The 19,043-nt window shown below is 47.2% G+C and overlaps 1 protein-coding gene across 1 annotated transcript in view; it reads right to left on the minus strand.

Moving 5' to 3' along the window:
• Nucleotides 1-530: 530 nt before the first annotated feature.
• Nucleotides 531-19,043, minus strand: part of WNT3A (Wnt family member 3A) — a 97,743-nt gene continuing 79,230 nt past the window's right edge. Inside the window, exons 3-4 of the mRNA XM_006258943.4 lie at nt 12,305-12,570; nt 531-7,920 (exon numbers count right to left, since the gene is read on the minus strand). Coding sequence (XP_006259005.3) covers nt 7,441-7,920; nt 12,305-12,570 — 746 coding nt within the window. The 3' untranslated portion in view covers nt 531-7,440. The remainder of the gene's footprint in view (nt 7,921-12,304; nt 12,571-19,043) is intronic.

The following is a 19,043-nucleotide window of genomic DNA, read 5'->3' on the forward strand; positions in this document are numbered from 1 at the left end:
GGTGGTGAAATGTCTCCAGAAAAAGGCGGCAGCATCTGCTCAGAGGAGAGCACAACATTTCATGGGAACCACTTACACTTAAAATGTGCAGAAGAAAGCCAAAGTCTGTGTTCATACTTGTGTCTCTTTTAGGGTGGGAGGTTCAGGTTTTCAGAGGAACTGAGCAGCCAATATGCCCCCTTGATCCAGTGCGATAAGCATTTTGGGGAGGGAAAAATGTGGGGGCTCTCTGAACCCACTGGAGGCAAGAGGTTGAAGAAGGGTCCCCAACTCTTGTTGCTTTAATGGTCATTAAATATGCTTGAGATAGGTTTTTTTTTTTTTAATTAGGCCCTTACTAACCTCAGCAGGTCATGAGTTTCTTATAACCTCCAGACATGACTTTTTTCTGGATCCGTGAAAGGCTACGAAGCAGGCCAGGTGTGAGACAAGTATGTGTTTCTTCCTTCCTGTTGCAAATGCAAATGGAAAACCGTACCCTGACTGCCCACAAGACGAAGAAGAAGAAATAAAATTCCAAAGCAGACGGGTTAAAATGAATGCATTTTTTTTTTTTTTTAATTTTCATTATAAAGTTAACACAGCTATCAAACTTAACTGGTAACAAAACAAAAAAACCCCAAAAAACAGTGACTAGATGTCGCTAGTGTGCGGTCAGTAGAAAATAAGGGAGAAGACAATGAGGTCACAAGCACCACCGCTCAGCCACAACACTGTCCCGAAGAGTTATTTCTGCAAATATATACTCTTGCTAATATATACATTTATTCATAAAATAAATAATCATAAAAAAAAATCAGACTTAACCAAAAAAAAAAAAAGAAAAAAAGAAGGTGACACTCCTACTTTATACAATAGCTTTGGAATTTCAGGTTTTATAATATGTGCATCCTGTACAAGGGAACGGAGGGGTGGAAGGGATGACGGACTATGGGGTGATGTAGCACGGGTTGGGGCAGGAAGTGTTTGAAGGGGAGAGGGTGCTGGGTGGGTGAGCCCCCCGCCACGTGTGAAGGCATTGAAATGACTGATCGACATGCTTGTCTGATCGGCTGTGGCGCTGTGCCAGCTGTGGGGTGGTGTCTCGGGCCTTCGGCACAGCTGACAGGATTGTTGGATCCTCCAAAGCAAAGAGAGGGATCCCTCAAGGAGCTACGGGCACTGATGGGATGCGAGCAGGGCAGGAAGGGTTGGTCGGGCTCCATGCAGAACAGGACATTGAGGCTTAAGGTTGGATTGCAGCCCATTGTGGGGGTGAGAGAGCTCAGCAGCCGGGAGTATAGGGGTGGCTTATGACTTTGACGGACTTGGCAATGGGGTGTAGGGTCACGGTTTTGGGAAGGGTGTCCTCACAGTGGGAGGGTTTGGGAGCCTACGTTGGAAAGAATCGGGCCTCTTATGCTTTGTTGGTTGCTGGTGGCATCAGGTTCATGCTGGGAAGGGATCTGGATCAAAATGATGCCCCCCCGAGAAGCCCAGAGCACTGTAGGAGCATGTTCCAGCCTGTGCCTGTAGCAGTCATGCCCCGGGTTCATTTTGGTGAAGAGGGCTGAGCGATGAGAAATAAATAAATACTAATAAATAAAGGAGAAGCAACCTGGAAAATGATAAAGGAGATCTGGGAAAGCTTCCTAGCCCATCGCCGGCACCCACGTATGGCTGAGAAAGGCTTCCCTCCAATCCAGGGGCCTCCATGAGCCACACCGGGAGGAGAGGCCGGCCTAGAAAGAGGGAGCAAAAGCCAAGTGGAAAAAGATTCTTGTGACCCTTGCAACCAGGGAGATCTCCCTGCCTGGATTAGATTCATAAAGCATCAGGATTTTGCTGGGTCTTCTCCATTATCGTCGTGTGGTCAGAGCAAGAATAGCAGAGATGTGTCTCATGCGCACAGACAATGCATCGTAGGTTCGCTAGCCCATCCCTCATGTAGACCCAAAGAAGTGTTTGCAAGGACTAGGCCCACACTGTGTTGCCTCTTGTATCGGTATAAATTTGGAGTCATGGAGTTGATGTCAATGGAGTTTGTTGGGCATTACAGCCCACATACAGGTTCCCATTGTAAGAGCCCATTGGCTGATTCCCAAAGCGACCTAAAGGAGTTAGGAACGTAGTTCCTGCTGAGGTGCTTTGGGTCTAGCCCATCTGCCTCCCATGTGCCTTGCAAACTTCCCCAGTCAAGTCTTACAATGAGAACGGTCATTATCCCCTGCCATACGCATGAGGAAACCGATGCAAAAGGAAATGGGTATGGACTTATCTAAGGTCACACCGTGAGTCGGCGGCAGTGTCAGAAGGTAAGACCATTGGAAGACGTGGGTCCTCAGCCAGATGCAATGTCTTGTGTCTTGTGATGGCCAAATGAGGTCCAGCACAGACTCTTACCCAGGATGCAAAAAAATCAATAGCTCTTGCTGGAGGGTAGGAGAGAGGGAGGAAGGCCATGGGACCAGGTGCTGCCATAGGGGCCTGAGCTGTGGAAGGAGATGCAATCAGAGCCTGGGGAAAGCAACCCAAATGGCCCTGGTGCCCAGGAGGAGAAGGAAGACCTCAGAGAGATGGGCCCCAGCACTGTCATCTGAGCTAGCATTTTGCAGCTGGCCTGGAGAGATCTGGCTGATGAAGGAAACATGGAGTACAGCCTTTCTATCACCCCACGCAACCTCCCTCCTCGTCTCACAACATCTTATTCCTCCCTTTCATCAAATTTCTGCTAGGGGGTAGATGTCCAGCTATATACACAAGACAGATCCCACTGCCCATTTCCCTGCATACATCACTATCTGAGGAGCATCCTCTGCTTGGTCGCGTCTGCTCTTGAGAAGGAAAGGCTCACGGCAGAAGAGGACGAGATGTCCTTTTCTTATCATTTGCCACCAAAGATTATGCTGTGCTGCAATGGCTGGTGTCTTTGTCCCTGGTATAGTCTCACTATATGGCTTTTTACGTGCTGGGTTTACTAGCGGTCTTTCTTCTCAGACATGCAGTTAAGGCATCCAGAGAAACCTACGGTTGCACAGAAGACTGGATCCTCGAGGCAGGTAAGTGCCCGCGACTCCCAGGAGGTGTATCCCATGACTCTCCATTGTGCATTATCCAGGAGCTTTGCCGCCCAACTCGACCGCGCCAGCTCAGTAATGGGCAGCACTAGAAGGCTGTTTTCCTGTAGATGGATTAGCTATGGAAAGGCACGCTACAAATATCTACAGCCAATTGAGAAGCCTATAATATTCAGTCTTTTCTTGGGGTTGGGTCCTGACTGTCAAAGTCGAGATGCAAAGCCCATTGTTGCTGCGAGCCCTAAGGAAGGGTGCTGTAATACCCGAAAGCTTGCCTCTGTCTATACCAGTCATACCGCTGGGCTGGTAAAAAATATCACAAGGTAAAAAATTCTCACAAAGCCCATTGAAGTAAGTGGGCAGATTCCCAGTGACTTTAATAAGCTTTGGAGCAGACCCACCGAGTCCAGCATGGCACGCCCCTATTAAAAGCCTTCACCTCCTGCTCAGGTACCTCAGACATCAATGAGTAGAAAACATCACACAATCACCCCTCTTTTTTCCTATTTTTTTTCAATTCTGTTCTCATTTAAAAAAAAAAAAAAGTCTTAAAAAAATCCCTCTATGTCTTTCATAGAAAGAAACTCCATCAGGTCAAATTCATCCCTGGTATAACTCCAGGGGCTGCGATGGAGCTGGGCCAGGGTTGAACAGGACTCGTTGTATCTGTCTGTATAGCTCCAGTAAGTCTTGGATTGATAGCAGCATTATAGAGAAAAAAAATGGATTCTGTATTTTTGTTCTTTCTCGTGGGTGTTTTAGTTACATCGGTGTTTCTTGGATTGATCTACTTTCCCCCTGTTATTGGCACCAATCTTTTGCATCCAGGACACAATTGGTTACACACACGAGACAAGGGGACCGTACAGTGTTTTATTAAGGTTGCGCTGGACAGTTCACATTTGTCACCGGCGGGAGGTGAATGATGCCGGGTCTTTTGTCTTCGGCGCGTTCTCTCTCCTTACCGAATAAATAAAGGTGGAAAGGAAAGGCAACGTAAATGGGAATATTGTTTAAGAGGATGAGTCTTCTTAGCACTCCAACTGCTCTCCAGACAGTTTCTCTCCTTGGGGCAGATAGAGGTCATAATTTACATTTTCCAAAAAGCAGTCTCTGATGCGCGGTACTTCGGCATTTGAAAGCCCAACAAAAAAGGTGTCATAAGCTGGATTCCTCAAATCAATGGCTGCTTTGGAAAATGAAGCCCCAAATGACTTGGCTAAGGTTATAGGTTGGATCAATTTTAGGGCTAACGTTAGACCTTAAGAATACCTCGTTCCCAGGCCTATGCTTACACGGCCTCTCTGTCCTCCCCCTCCCCGTAGGCATGGAGACTCAGAGCCGGGTCTAGACCCTCCAAATGCATTTGGGTCCATTAAACAAAGATGTGGGTGTTTTTTCATTGAATTTCATGGGAGATAATTGGCCCTGCTCCTCTTTTTAGCAATGCTAGAATGGGAGATGAATGAGTCCATCATAAAAATGAAGATGTTGAAAAATTACATGTGGGCCTAGATTCAGATCCGTTGATCTGCATGGACGGGCTCAAGCGGTGGGATGCTTGAACCCAGGACTGGTTGATGTAGCTTGAGGTTCATCTCCATGGCAGACTGCTACTTTTCTTGACCTACCTGCCATGACCCAGGCTTTTCTCTGCACTTCCTAAGCGTAAAGCAACTACTCGTATGGGGCTTGATTCTGATCTGCCCTAGACCACTGCAAGTTAGGAAGAAGATTACTGAAGTTACGAGGGTGCTGGGGTAGTGGTGTGAGATCATAATTACGCCTTCAAGCTCTTCCAGGGTACGCCCAGCCTCTTGAACACTAGTTTTGCAAGTCCGCTGAGCAGGACTAGATGCCTCACTATGAAGTATGGCTAAATTCTCTGCTGGTATCACCCCACAGAAGTCAATGGAAGTAGGCTTAGCAGCAAATTTGAGCTATCATTGTCTATGTTCGTTAACTATATACACCTGCGTCCTGTGCTACTTAGGGTCTCGTACAATTCTCAGGAGTGCAGCAATCAAGTTCTTTCTAGAAAAGCGTTCAGGTACGTGACTAACATCTTCTCCATGCGAGTCCTACCACTGACTCGTGGTCTTCAACAATTGCCTTCATTTCTCCATACCCGCCCTTTTCCAGCTTAAGGAACCTGACACATGGATTTCTAAAATACTTGGGTGATATCTTCCTTTTTTAAAGCAAACACTTGAATAGCTGTAACCTCAGCCATTTCTCTCAGCAACGACTTCATTCTCTATTCATCTTTTTTTTCTTTTGTTCTCTCTCTCCTTGCCTAAGCAGAAGTCACCCTAGCATCAGACAGCCTGGGGGGAACCTGGAGAGAACTGACTCCATCAATTGACTCCTAGGCACAGTCCTGAGCTGCTCCAACCTAAGAGTTATCCCAGGGGATGCCGTAACTCAGATGCATCCCCTTTGAGGCACCGCTCCAACTCCACTTTGTTCTGCTGGGGTTAGGCTCTGTTCCTTGCCTCTCCTGAATGCTGCCTGCTCATCTGCTCTGGTTTCAGGGTATAAGCAGATAGGGGAAGGAGGAATGAGTGGTATTTCTTCCCTATGCAAGTTGGTAGTCACAAGCTTGCCCATGGTCTAGCTGCAGCTGTCGCTGCGGTTCATGGAAAAAGTCCGAAGAGCTCTCTAAAATCCCCATTTCTCGAGGGTGAAAATAAAAACAGTGGTCTATTTCTCATCATGGAAGCCCAAGATGAAGGGAAGAGGAGGAAGGAGACAAAGGAGGTAAGAGATAACCACACCGTGACTCTATGCCTGATTGACCACTCACTCAGAGCAACATATGCCAGGCGTAACTCAAATGTGGTTGATTTACACTGGTACGAAGCCCAGCATGGATGAGTGGAGATACAGACCGAAGAACCCATCGCTCCAAGTGAAGCCCTGATAACCCTACAGCAAGTTAGATGTTACTGTAAACGGGTGACCCTAATAAGTACAGCAGCTTGAAACACATGCATGGGAAGGGAGTCACAGAACCGAGATTGCAATAGCAGAAAGGCGGCAGCTTTGCACAGAGGGCACAGATCTAAACTCTGCTCCCAGTCTGGGCTGGTTCAGTTCCCAGGTTTTGATCCAGCCTGGGACAGAGACGGGTACTGAATGCCAGAACGGCATTTGGATCCAAACCGAGCCAGAGTCTGATGCGGTTCCAAGTTGGGGGTTTGGTTCAGGGCCGTGTCTAGGTAACAGATGACAAATTGTCCTTCAGGACCGTATTCCTGACAAGCTTCTGCTCTAAGGACTGCAATAAGGAAGCTTGAGTGAGCTCGATGGAGACGATGAAATGAACTAAGTGCACTTTCACTTTCCAGCGGTAATTACATTGTGTTTTAAGCAGAAGGGGAGGGGAAAACTTTTCCCATTTTTCCCTTTACCACGATGGTCTGGGATGCAAGGAGACACGATCGCCTGGATCATCGCCAGCGAAAAGGCTCTACCTCCATCCAGAGGCCTGCGGTGCCCGGCATGGCTCATTGGGAGTCTTCTTGCTGCATTGCTATGTCACAACCCGCGGCTGGGACACTGTCTCTGGTCGTGTGAGTTGGGGGAGAAAAGAGCCATTTCTGTCCCAGTGGCCATGCACATCCTACGTCCTCTTCGTGATCCACTCCAGGCACTGAGCGTTTATACACGGCGTATGTGTGCAAATCACATCCTACAGCACGTGCAATACAGGAGTGTCAGTGGGCCCTCTGTAGAGATCCAGCCGTAGTCTTGCTCTCGCTCCGCAGAAGCACTATATGCGTCGCTTCGTGCTATGGCGTATCTGGCAGAAGCCACTATGTTAAAAAGTCCATGCTAATAGCTTGTCCATGCTATAGCGCTAAAAAATGTTTGCAGACTTCTCCTGTTCCCAGGAGAAGGAGAAGGAGGATTTTTTAAATTAATGAATCAACCCTTTTTAAATTTATTTTTGCCACTCATTTTATACACAGCATCTTGGCATTGGGGATTTCTAATATAGCCTCTCTCCTGGTTAGGAAAGGCGGTATTTAGGAAAATGCAAGTCTTTCAAAGGGCACTTAATACCATGAGTTGCTCCTGCAAAAGGGAAGGGAGAAGCAGACTCACGCTCTTGCTAATGATCTTCTTCTCAGCTCCGTGTTGTTGGCTAGTTAAAGAAATCACAGTCTCCTACAGGAGGGATAATCTGGGCACGACCTTTTTGTTACCTGCAGGTAGATCTTGGGAAAGCCAAGAAGTCATTAGACCTATTCTATCCAACCAGTTTTAGCCTTTTTATTCTTTTAATATAAAAAAGTAGCGCTCTCTCACATACGCAACCTCGGAAGATGTAGGCTCTAGTCTGTTCCTCCACGGGGAGCCTCCAGAGAGACGTCCGGCTTTATTTGCACGTGTGGACATCGTAGACTCGTATGCATTCCTGACAACGGACATAGCAACACCAGTGGAAGATACAGTGGCACTTCTCTTTCCTTTTCTCAGTCCTCGTGTTGTGCCCGCGGCCGCAGCACAACAGGTCGCATCCATCTATCCCGTGGGAGGTGACGTTGCAGATCCGATCGCGGGTCCCAAAGGAGCCGGTCTCAGGGTTAGGCTCACAAAAGTTCGGTGAGTTCTCATAGTAAACCAGGTCTTTCTCAGTTGGGGCCTTGAAAAAGTTGTATTTGGGCCTCAGTGTCTCCACCCAGCCACGGGATTCCCGGTGCTTCTCCACAACCATTTCGGAAGCGCTGTCGTACTTGTCCTTGAGATAGTCACCAATGACCCTGAAGTCTGGTTGGGACCACCAGCACGTCTTCACTTCACAGCTGCCCGACAGCCCGTGACATTTGCACTTGAGATGCATGAGTTCAATAATAGACTGGAAAGAGAAGGGGGGAAAAAAGGAAGAGGGAAACTATTATGACACTGTTATTTCTCCAACATCTCTCATCCTAAAGAATCGCAGTGAGTGAGATAGACCCTTAAGCTGCTGTGAAATAGAGCTGCATTAATGTAGCTCAGGGGCGGGCAATTATTTCGGGCGGAGGGCTGCTTACTGAGTTTTGGCAAGCCATTAAAGGCTGCATGACAGGCAGCCAGGGGCAGATAAATATTAATTTTCTAAATTTTTTAGGGACCCTGCAGGCCAGATAGAAAGGTCTGGTGGGCTGCATCCAGCCCACGGGCCGCATTTTGCCTACCCCTGATGTAGCTACATCACATATAGATGCCTTATGCATCTAGCTCCATCTTGTGTCGTGTCATCCCATGTCAAACCTGGCAGACAAGCCAATGTCTCCCAATATACAAAGCAGTTTCACTGCTGGATGAAGTCCCTCCTGTATAGGGGTGTGGAAACATCACCAGAGCTGCATTCGCTCCAAATGTTCCCTTCACCCAGGAGTGATAGGCGGCTGTTTAGTTGCTTGTTATACATCTGCTGGGACATTACTAATGGCTTTGGTAGCACGGGAACTTACAGAGACTTTTCTGCAAGAACTTGAGAGTCTGATGCGCCACCTGCCCACAGAGTTGCTGGATTTTCCCCTTCCTATGAATGGCTTTTTAATAGTGGTCAGCCAAAATAGCCAAAAAATTGGGACAGGACATAAAGAAGTTGTTTGTTGTCTGAAGCCATAGAGAAAATCCCGAGGTACTGTGACTATCAAACCTGGGATTTGGGTTAGGTGCCGCACGATAACACTCCCTTTTCTTTCCAGAAAGAGGCTCAAGTCAAGGAAGAGTATCGCCAACTGAATCATCGGCTATTTCCTGCTGCACCCTTTGCGTTTTCTCCGAGGGCTTTCGAGGATGCTGAGCAGGTCAAACTTTGGCGGCTGAGAGCACAACCACAGCGCTGCCTACGTTTTCTCACCAACCTCATAATAGTAAGCATTTTCTTTAAAATCACATCTCCCGGTCAAGGGAAATGGTGCAAATCTCAACTTTTCTTTAAAAAAAAAAAGTCTAGCTCTCACCTTCCTGGTTGCTAAAGACGCAGAAACCAGAAGGTAAATAAAAGGGACCCAAATTGGCACTGATATTTTTTAAAGCAATATCTTTTTTCTGAGTTTGAAACCAATCTTTTGATTGTAGAAGCCTGGTTCCTGATTTTTGAATCCTTCAAGCTGGAATATCTCCATTTGTAGGGGGCCGAGCTATGAGATGGAAAGGGTGAAATTCATCCTTGGTTGATATGATAGCTGTGGCCATAGGTTTCAATAAAAGTCCTGCCGCCTTTATCTATGGATGAGGTCGGTCCACAGATTTCAAAGGCGCTTAGGCGAGAGACAGCCTTATGCAACCGTACTCAATAAGCTGCGTTTCAGACGGATCAGCAAATTTCTGGGTGCATGAACAGACTAGCTCCAGTCTGCGTCTAAAAGCTATGCCATGAATCAGCACCTATAGTGCGTGATCAATGTTTTCCAGGTGGTTTTTCTTTGTGATTGAGGTAGCATCACTCACTGCTAAGGAGGTTGTAATTAGCTCCGAGAGAACCACAAAGTGTCTGCTTTATATAATAATGCTGTTCTTAATCAAAGCTTTCGGTCTGGAGACTGGATTTGAATTCTTATGGGAACTGGCTTGAAACAACTCCAGCGGCTCATTTTTAGCTGGAAATACTTGAACATGGAGACTAGGTACGCTCACCAAATGAGTGTTGGCGTGGTGAGAATGGAAAGCATAAGCTGTTTATGGAACAAAAGGATTTTGCTGCCGAGGTGTGGTATCTGCTCTGTATCCTGTGATATTTGTAAAGGGCCTAAAACCAGTTGAGAGTCTCAACGTTGGACCTACAACGAGTCTGAATTGTACCTATTGAGCTCTAGACAGTATTTTTCCATTGATGCTCATTATAAAGCAAAACGCACCTTTTCATCCTACCCAGCTCTAGTCTTCATCCCTATAACCCGTTACCATTGGAAGTGCTGGGTAACTCGTGGTACCCGTGTTATTCTGGCCAGCTTTATAGCCATGTAACTATTTCTTTCCTCCTCCTCTGTTAGTTAGTGATGGTTCCCTGACTTTGTGGAAGGACGGCATCTCTCCTTTTAAAAGAGCCGTGCTTCATGTCTAAAGCCACATCCTCCACCGGTGCCAGAATATCCCCAGTGAGGATTTATTCTTCTCCGTGAAATGAGGAACTCCCCCTGAAGTTTTGGCCTGTCCTTGATGGTGGTCCATAGACTGGTGGAAATCCATAGTTTATCCACGTGTGCAGTCATACGTGTTTCTACATACATGAACAGGGTCTGCTCCTACTCCCATTGACATCAATGGCAACAAAGGAGTAGAAACAGCCTAATCTATTTTGATTGTATTAGTCACTGGTACTTATCTTCTATATAGGATAAGCAATAAGGTCACGTTTTGTGAGGGGAGGCATCAGGACGTGACTCCTGTAGAGGCTGCTGGAACAGTTGACTCTAAGCCAAGAATGCTTCCTAGACTGAGCCTCTTGGAATAGGCCAAATCTTAGAAAATTAGGGTTGGAGGGGACCCCAGGAGGTCACATGTACTCCAACCCCCTGCTCAAGGCAGGACCAGCCCCAACTACACCATCCCAGCCAAGGCTTTGTCAAGCCAGGTCTTAAAAACCTCCAAGGATGGAGACTTCACCACCTCTCTGGGTAACCTGCTCCAGGGCTTCACCACCCTCTTAGTGAGAAAGATTTTCCTAATATCTCACCTCAATTTCCCTTGCTGCAACTTGAACCCAGAAAGGCCACAGTGCAATCTGGCGGTGGCATGGTTGGTAATGAGCTGTTTTCCCTTTGGGAAACACCAGCACTGGGAGCAAATGTGGGTCTACTGGGGCTTGAAGAGACACAGAAAAGCCTCTGTGAGCACAGAAACAGTCTTGGGGCCATGGATTTTTTATCCTGGATTTTTTATCCATGGATTTTTTATCCTGAGTTTGGGTGCTTCCTTCAGAGCCGGGGAGGTTAACACCCACACCGTGACCTAGAGGCTGAGATCCAGACTCTAATCTACCTCTTAATCATCTAGGTAGATTTAAGTACCTAAGTGCAATCCTATTCCACTCTGCTCGAGTCCCAGAAAAAAACACTTAAGAGGCAAGGTGGGTGGGTCCTCCTCCTCTTTGCTGCTTTTTGTGACATAATCCTAAGCCTCAAATGATGGCATGCTGTGTCAGATAGGATCACACTTAGGCACCGCTTAGATGGCTAAGAGGTGGCATACAACCTGGCCTTAAAGCTCTGATCTACAACAGGGTGTTGGCACCGTGACATTCATCATTGCAGCCCTCAACTGTTAGGCACAAGGCAGGGCAGTGAGTGGCGTCTGAGGCTCCCTGCACAATGCAGGGGGAGAATTAGGTTCGACACACAAAAAACAACCTGCTGAAACCAGCAAGCAGCAAATGCCATCATTTGTCTTGACTCCTTTGGGGACTTTGGGGGCTTCTTTCCAACACAGAACAGGGGTTGCCTCATCTTTCCAAACACAGCCAGAAGAGGCAATGCTGCTGCAGCCCCTCTCCCCGCCATTATACACTCACTAGGGGGTATATAAGACCTATCTTCAACTCCAAGCTTGCCTTGAGGGGGTCTAAAACCATCTCTTGCATCTCCTTGGAAGGTGGCTTTGATCTCCTCAAGCAGAGGAGGGCCTTCATGATGGGTCTCCTACACCCTGGGTGGGGGGCAGCCCTGCCTGCTCCTCCTTGTGCCTGGCTTGGGCTTGTGGGCATACTATGAGGGTATCTACTCGATTGGGCTCTGTAAGGTGGCTGGTGGAGCCATGTCTTGACCTGTAGATCCTGATCGAGCTTAGGTATAAGAGAGGTGCCTACCAGGAGCGAGGCACTTCTAGGCAGGTGAGCTTTAATCACCTGAGGAAGTTAAGCATGGAAAATGGAGGTTTCTACAGGTTGTGGGTGCCTTCGGGGCTAGACAGCACTGTGCGGGGGTTTTCCTGGCTGCAGTTTTGAATGTAGATGCCTAACTTTCACCTAAGCCCACCTTTAGGCATCTTTGGTGGATCTCAACCTCTGTCTCCATGCTATGGCAAACCCATATGCCCTGTGGACAGGCAGAGATGGGGTCCCATCACACCCATGCACTGGACAACGTGATATCCTTGGGATCGGTACCCCCCGATTTATTAGTGAAACCAATCTCCTACAGTGCTGAGCCCAGGTATGCACTAGAGTTTCCTCCCACCATCTGTAAGGGTTTTAAGAGGCTACAAAATGCCTTTTAGGGTTGCAATAAATGAAAAGCAAATGGCCTTACAGTTCTCCCAGCTTCGTTGTTGTGTCTGTTCATGGCTGACCGAGCGTCTGGCCTGTTCTCCCGGGCGTCCGCGAACTCCCGAGACACCATGCTTCCAAACTCCACGTCCTCGCTGCAACCTCCCCATTTCCAGCCTTCACCGGGGGGCCCTTTGTGGCGGGTGTCGCAGCCACAGATGGTGGCCGAGCCCTCAGCACAGGACCGGGTCACGGCGAAGGCCACGCCAGCGGAGGCAATGGCGTGGACGAAGGCCGACTCCCTGGTAGCTGTGGAGGAGAGAAGCAGGGAAGGATGTGTCACTCAGAGGAGGATGTGACTGACCTGTCCCAATACAGGAAAGCCTCCTTCTGCCTGTAGTGCTACTTGTATGAAGTCCTGTAGCAGGGCATTTCCGGCACTAGAAGACACTGTGGGTAAGAGCTAGATTGAATTCAAAGTCCTTATTCAGGCTTCACCCAATTAATTTAAGATTTGGCCATAGCAACATAAAAAGCCACAGGGGAGCTCTGTCATTGTCCAAGTCCCGATATCCAGCATGGATTCAGGTACATACAGGCTGGGCCCTGACCTCCTCCCCTCTGGAAGGGGAGAACTCCTGTTGCCATGCTCTGCAATTTTGGGGTGCAACCCAGACCAGATAAGCCACACACTTTTCAGATCCCTGTTACTGGTGATGGCTGGGAAAAAGTCCTGGTCAACAGGCACTCCAGCACTCGTCTTTCCTACTCATGGAAAACAAGGGCTGTTCTCCTTAGCCATCCTAAATCCACATCTTCCTGCCAACTTGACTGAGCCACAAGGATGCTCTATACATCGCATCTTATGTCTCCCTTATATGTTTGCCTAAATCCTGTGCTGGGAGCTGAGATTGGGGGGGAGTTTTCTGTCTCCCCTTCAGCAGCAAATGCAAAGGAAACCACTTTTAACTCTGGGCCGGGCAACTCCAAAGAGTTCATGATCATGAGGCACGGTCCCTACCTCTCGTCCTTTAGGCTCTTGAGCCAGAATTAGAGCTGGCTGGGGAATGAGCCACTTTCTAGGCGACTCACTCACTTTCCAGGTGGCAAAATTTGTTTCCATTCCACGTGGGGAGGGAAATGAAACTTTTTGAGCTTTCTGGTGGAGCAGAACTGTATAAAATATATATATGTGTGTGTGTGTGTGTGTGTGTGTGTATACACACACACACACATATATATATCTATATAGATATATAGATATATATATATGTGTGTGTGTATATATATATATGAACTAAACATATATATCTATATATATATAGATATCTATATATATTATCTATAGATATCTATATCTATATCTATAGATAGAGATAGATATATATGTTTAGTTTCTCATCTGGGTCTTTCTGTCTGAAAATGCCTGAAAGGCTCTGAAGTGGCTCTCAAAAACGGCTCCGCTGAAACCGATACAACCCCGCAAAGCGGTCTGGCTTGGGACAGCATTTTTTTTTTCCCCCGAAAGAAGCCTTTCATCATCAGAAGTGAGCAATGAAGATGATAAAGGTGCTGGAATGCAAACCACATGAGGAAAGCTTGAGAGAATGAGGTGTGTTTAGCTTGGAGACGAGGAGATGAAGGGGGGACATGATAGCACTTTTTCACATTTTTGAAAGGCTGCCATAGAGAAGAGGAAGAATGACTGTTCTCCCCTGCCATGGAGAGCAGGGCAGGAGGCAATGAGTTTAAATTGCAGCAAAGTGGTTGTAGATTATATCACAGAAAATAAACTGTCTCACTGTAAAAAACATAGGAGGATAGAAAAAAACTGCCCGGAGAAGCTGTGGACTCTCATTGCTTGGAGATTTTCAAGAAGAGGCAGGATGGGCATGTGTCTGGGATGGTTTATGCTCCATTTTTGCAGGGGGTTGGACTAGATGACCTGTGAAGTCCCTTCTTACCTATGATACTAGGGTCAAAATTGTTCCAGCGAGTTCTAATTGCAGCCAAAAGGGAAATATGGAAAGATCGCAATAAAGCGTACCCTTGAACCAATTGTACCTTGAACAGCCCTAGTGAGCTGTTTCTTTGTCTATGGCCTTCAAATCATTCAGATACACTTTGGGGGCACTCATACATCTTTGATAACCAGGATCCATAGAGATAATGGACCAGAATGATACAAGCTAGACCCATTGACTTCAACAAGCCTATGCCATACTGGCATCAGCTAATAATCTCTCCATAATTTTATTCCAGTCATTTTTGCACTGCATTTTTATGCCCATTCTGGGCCCTTTTTTTGCTCATAATGGGAATGTATCACTTACAACTCTAAGCTATAGGAGGAGCAGGTTTAACAAGCTTAGTCCAACACCCAAATGTTCTCTGGATAAAAAACATTGCTAGGTGCTAGACAGCCTGCCCCATCGAGACTGAACGTTGGAGCCAGGATCTGCACTGCCCTGCTTCCCTTTGGGAAAGCTACCAAACTACAATAATATGTAAATGAAGGAAAATGCATGAAACTACAAGCAGAAGCTATGAGCAATGTCCTGGAACATAATGTCAGCGAGGTTAGTAAGTCGTTCTCAGGGGTTGAGCCAAACACATGTCTCCAGAGCCTCAAGTGGGACTTTTAGGCACTATTTAGGTGCTGAAGTCCAAGGCTGTGATCCTGAAAACCTCCACTTGGCTACTGCCTAACCCAAGAGGTGCCTTAACTTCATGGGGATTGTGGTTGGTGATGTGAATATTCTCCCAGTGCCTGGAAGCTTTCCTGGGATCCAGAAACCAGGTGTTCCTGCAGCAAAGTTCCCTGAACAGCTGAATCTGGTGGACATCTCAAAGCTTGCATAATGCACACCATCAGGACAGAGCCCTTTTGAACATGCAGCGGTGACCACTGTCTTTGGAGAACGCATCTTGAGGAGTGTGGTGCTCAGTGGTTAAAGCACTTGCCCAGGAGGTGGGACACCTGAGTGCTAACCCTGTCTCAATGTGAGAGGGGATTGATACTTACAGTGTCTCATCGTGTAGGAAGGTGCCCTAATCACCATGTGACATAAGAATATAGAAGTGCCATTTACTGGGTCAGACTAGTCCATCCTACCCAGGGTATTCAATGTTTGGATGCATCATAGGGGCAGAATGACATTTTCTGTTTTGTTCACAATTCCCTTCTTAATAATCCCTAGTATTTTCTTTGACTTTTTGCTCGCTGAGCACTACGTGGATGTGTTTAATGAACTCCCAGATCTCTTTCCTGTGTGGGAACAGTTAATGTAGAGCCCATCACAGCGTAGGTCTCGTTTGGGTTACTTTTGTCCCGGTTCATCACTTTATCCGTCTATGTTGAATTTCCTCTCCTCTGCCCTTTAGTTTCCCTTTCACTTAATAGTGCCAGATCCTTCTGGGCAGCGGTGCTCCCAATCTCTTCTGTAAGACGGAGCATGGCTCTGAGTAGCTTAGAAGTTAAAGCATCTACGTGGAGGAAGTGGGGGAAACGTGGGTTGGAAGTCTAAATGTCACACAACACTTCTCTGGGAAGATCCCAAAGAGCTTTGTAGCTTGCGTTGTGTGGCGACCACCCAGTCCCCTTGGAAATGCAGCCATCTCTGGGGTGGAACACAGGAAATGTTTAACAGGAAGCAATGTGGTCCTGGAAACAAGGACCTGTACCGCGAACTCCTCTTGTCCCAGCCGAGTGCCTCAAACAGCCGTTATGGAATCAGGCTCCTTCTTGCTCGCTCTTTTTCTGCCCTGTTAAATCTGGATTTCTTTTCTGCACGATGACACAGATGCAGCAGGTTAAGTGGAGTGTCCCTCCCCAGACTACCCCAGACCCAGTGTATAGGGCATGCTTCTAGGAAGGGGGAGATGTGCATTTGGACTTCCTAGGGTGGTTGGTATTGAACTCAGGCTTCCTACTTTTTGGGCAAGTGCTCCAACTAGGATGTGCTATGGAAGGGGAACAGCATCACCCTCTGCTCCCTTTGGCTTTGTTTTAGGGAAAAAAACCTTGTTTCTATTGAAATTTTAGAGATCGTGGTTCTATGCGAGCGGGTTAGTCATGCTCTGAGAACAACCAGCGGATCAAGCCCCGTGCATCGGTTTCTCCAGGGCAGAGGGAAACCAAGTTCCTGGATGCTGACTGGCTTTAGGGCCTACTCAGCCCTGTCCAAGCAAAAGCACCTCTGAATAGAGGCAGAAGTAAAACTTTCAAGCGCTAAGGGACCTTAAAGACACAACCTGCAGTGCCTAGGGAGGTTAGGTGGCAGCTAGACAGGGGTCCCTAAGACCACAGCTTTGGACTTAGATACTTGAATTCCACCTGAGTTGCCAAATCCCTTCCTTATTGGAGTCAGCCCTTTTAGAAACTTCTGCACTAGGTTTTTTATTGTTCTTAATAACTTCAGATTTAACACAGCACTTCTGCATCTCCAAAAGCAATCTTCAGGCTGTATATTTAGGGATCACTTCCACGCCTACACAATGCAGGCATGCTTGGGGTGGAACACAGCCATGCTTTGCAGCATGAGACTGGAAGTAAATGGCACTATGTTCAGTTGTCACTACCAGGGATTTCAGGTAGGCAGAATGTAGTCTGCAATCTAGCTCAGGGCCCCAAGGCTAACAATCCAACTCTGGAGAAAGCTGCCAGTTGATCCCTGAAAAACAACAAATAATTAGGAGCCAAAACTCGAGGTAGAAGTGATATCTTTTATTAGACCAGCTAGATTTTTGCAAAAAAAAAAAAAAATAAAAAAATTCTTTAATTGTAAGCTTTCAGGCACAAGCGCCCTTCTTCAGGCATAGGAGAAAAGATTGCAAATGTTCTCCTGGGTAGAAATGAAAGTTCAAGAGAGTTGAAGGTGTGGTCAAATCTCCTGTTTGGAACAGCTCGTTTTATAAGCAGATTAGGCTCAGAGAAAAGAACAAGAGATTTGACCATACCTGCAACTCTCCTATGAAATATGAACTTCCATTTCTACCCAGGAGAACCCATACAATCTTTTCTCCAATGCCTGAAGAAGGGTGCTTGTGCCTGAAAGCTTGCAATTAAAGACATTATTTTGGGGTTTTTTTTTTGCAAAAATCTAGTCAGTAAAGAGATCACCTCTACCATGAGTCCTGATTAATTTTGCCTCTAGGCCAATACAGCTACAACCTGGATACCTAACGAATAATTAGGGCATAGGGATTACATCTTTCACCCCTAACTTCAAGCTGGGGCACGGGGCTCAGTTGTGACGCAGATGGAAGAGCACCGTCAGGTGAATCACTTCCTGCAGCCAGGCTGAGGACGAGGCCCTTTCCCTGATTACTAAGCAGCCCTGACCCTGTCGAGCTGTGGAGATCTCACCGGGTCATAGCCCCAGGCAGCCTGGCTGCAGGAATGGAGAAGGAGTGGATAGAGATACAGATAAGCAGAAGGAAAGCATGCACTTGTAATGGAAATGAGGGGTTATTAAGGTGCCATATAAAAATGCAAGAGACTTTGCAGAGATAAGAGGAGAGTGCAATGTATTTGTCAGGGAGTCTCATTCCTCCCTGGGTGGTTCTGAAAACAGGCCACAGGCATCTCCTTATGACTTGAAGGGAGCTTCTGGGGAGTGCGATGGGAGGCTCCGGGGCTGATCGTTTCAACCACACTATCTCAGGCAATGCAAGGTCACCGTGCGTCTGGCTCCAGCACATTAAGCTCACAGGCTGCCTCTGATGACAGTCAAGATTTTAGAAGGGACAAGGTGGTTTTGGCCTGCTGAAATGCTTGCATGCCCCCTTTTTAAGTGAGCTGATCATTGGCAGGTGCATGCTCGTGCACTCTGAATATCAAGCTGCTTCAAGCTGTCTCACCAGGGTACCTCTGCAATTGAAATTGCTAGCTGCTTGGCCGTCATTTCTTGACATTCCCTCTCACCGCGCTTTGTAGGTGCATATCCCTTCTCCCTGGCATTGGACGTACCTGAGTGTATCTTACTTGATGTCAGAAACCTTGCAGGAAGTCAGAGGTGTGTGGGCCAGTGGAGGAAGCGATGGTATCAGCCCGGAGAACTGAGAAGTGGGGAGTCATGAGACTTGAGATTTCATTTCCCAACTTTCTACAGGAGTGTGGCCCAGGCCCTTCATTTCTCTGGGCCGCCGCTTCCTTATGCATAATGCCCTTATCTCACAGGAAGATAGCATGGCTATCTGCACTGTCTTTGTCTTAGGTAGAGGATGCAAAGTCTTTCTTACAGTTCAGTGTTAATTGGTGGGGCAGGAAACTGGACGTTCCCTCTTGCCCTGTTTCGTGGCATCTTCCCTGCCTACATACCTGACCATATCTGAAGCATATCAAGAGCCACAGACATGTGGGCTATTACGCTATGTGGGTAGTGAAGCTATCGTTGCCTCCTCATTTCTCCTGTGCTTGGCCAGACAGTGGTGGTGAGATACCTGGGGGCTACCGAGTGCCTCTGCTTAGTGACCTGGACACTTTGAAGATCTGGCCCTGAACTCTTGCTGGAGGGTGTGTGCTTTCATCCAGCCCATGGCACTGGACTCAACCCAGGGGGAACAGTGAAGTGTAATAGTCCGTGGGGAACAAGAAGTCCATTCAGATGGTTTCTTCTCTATTTAAACTCAACGAATCAATACATTTCAAGCAGGAGTTCCTCAAGACGTGTCTGAGGAAGGGAAATCTGGGCCTGAAAACTTGCCCAACACTTCTCTCAGCCATACAGTGAATCCAAGAAAAGATACCACCAAGAAATCCTAACCTCTCCATCTAATAG

This window comes from Alligator mississippiensis, chromosome 5 (assembly GCF_030867095.1).
Source record: "Alligator mississippiensis isolate rAllMis1 chromosome 5, rAllMis1, whole genome shotgun sequence".
NCBI lineage: Eukaryota > Metazoa > Chordata > Crocodylia > Alligatoridae > Alligator > Alligator mississippiensis.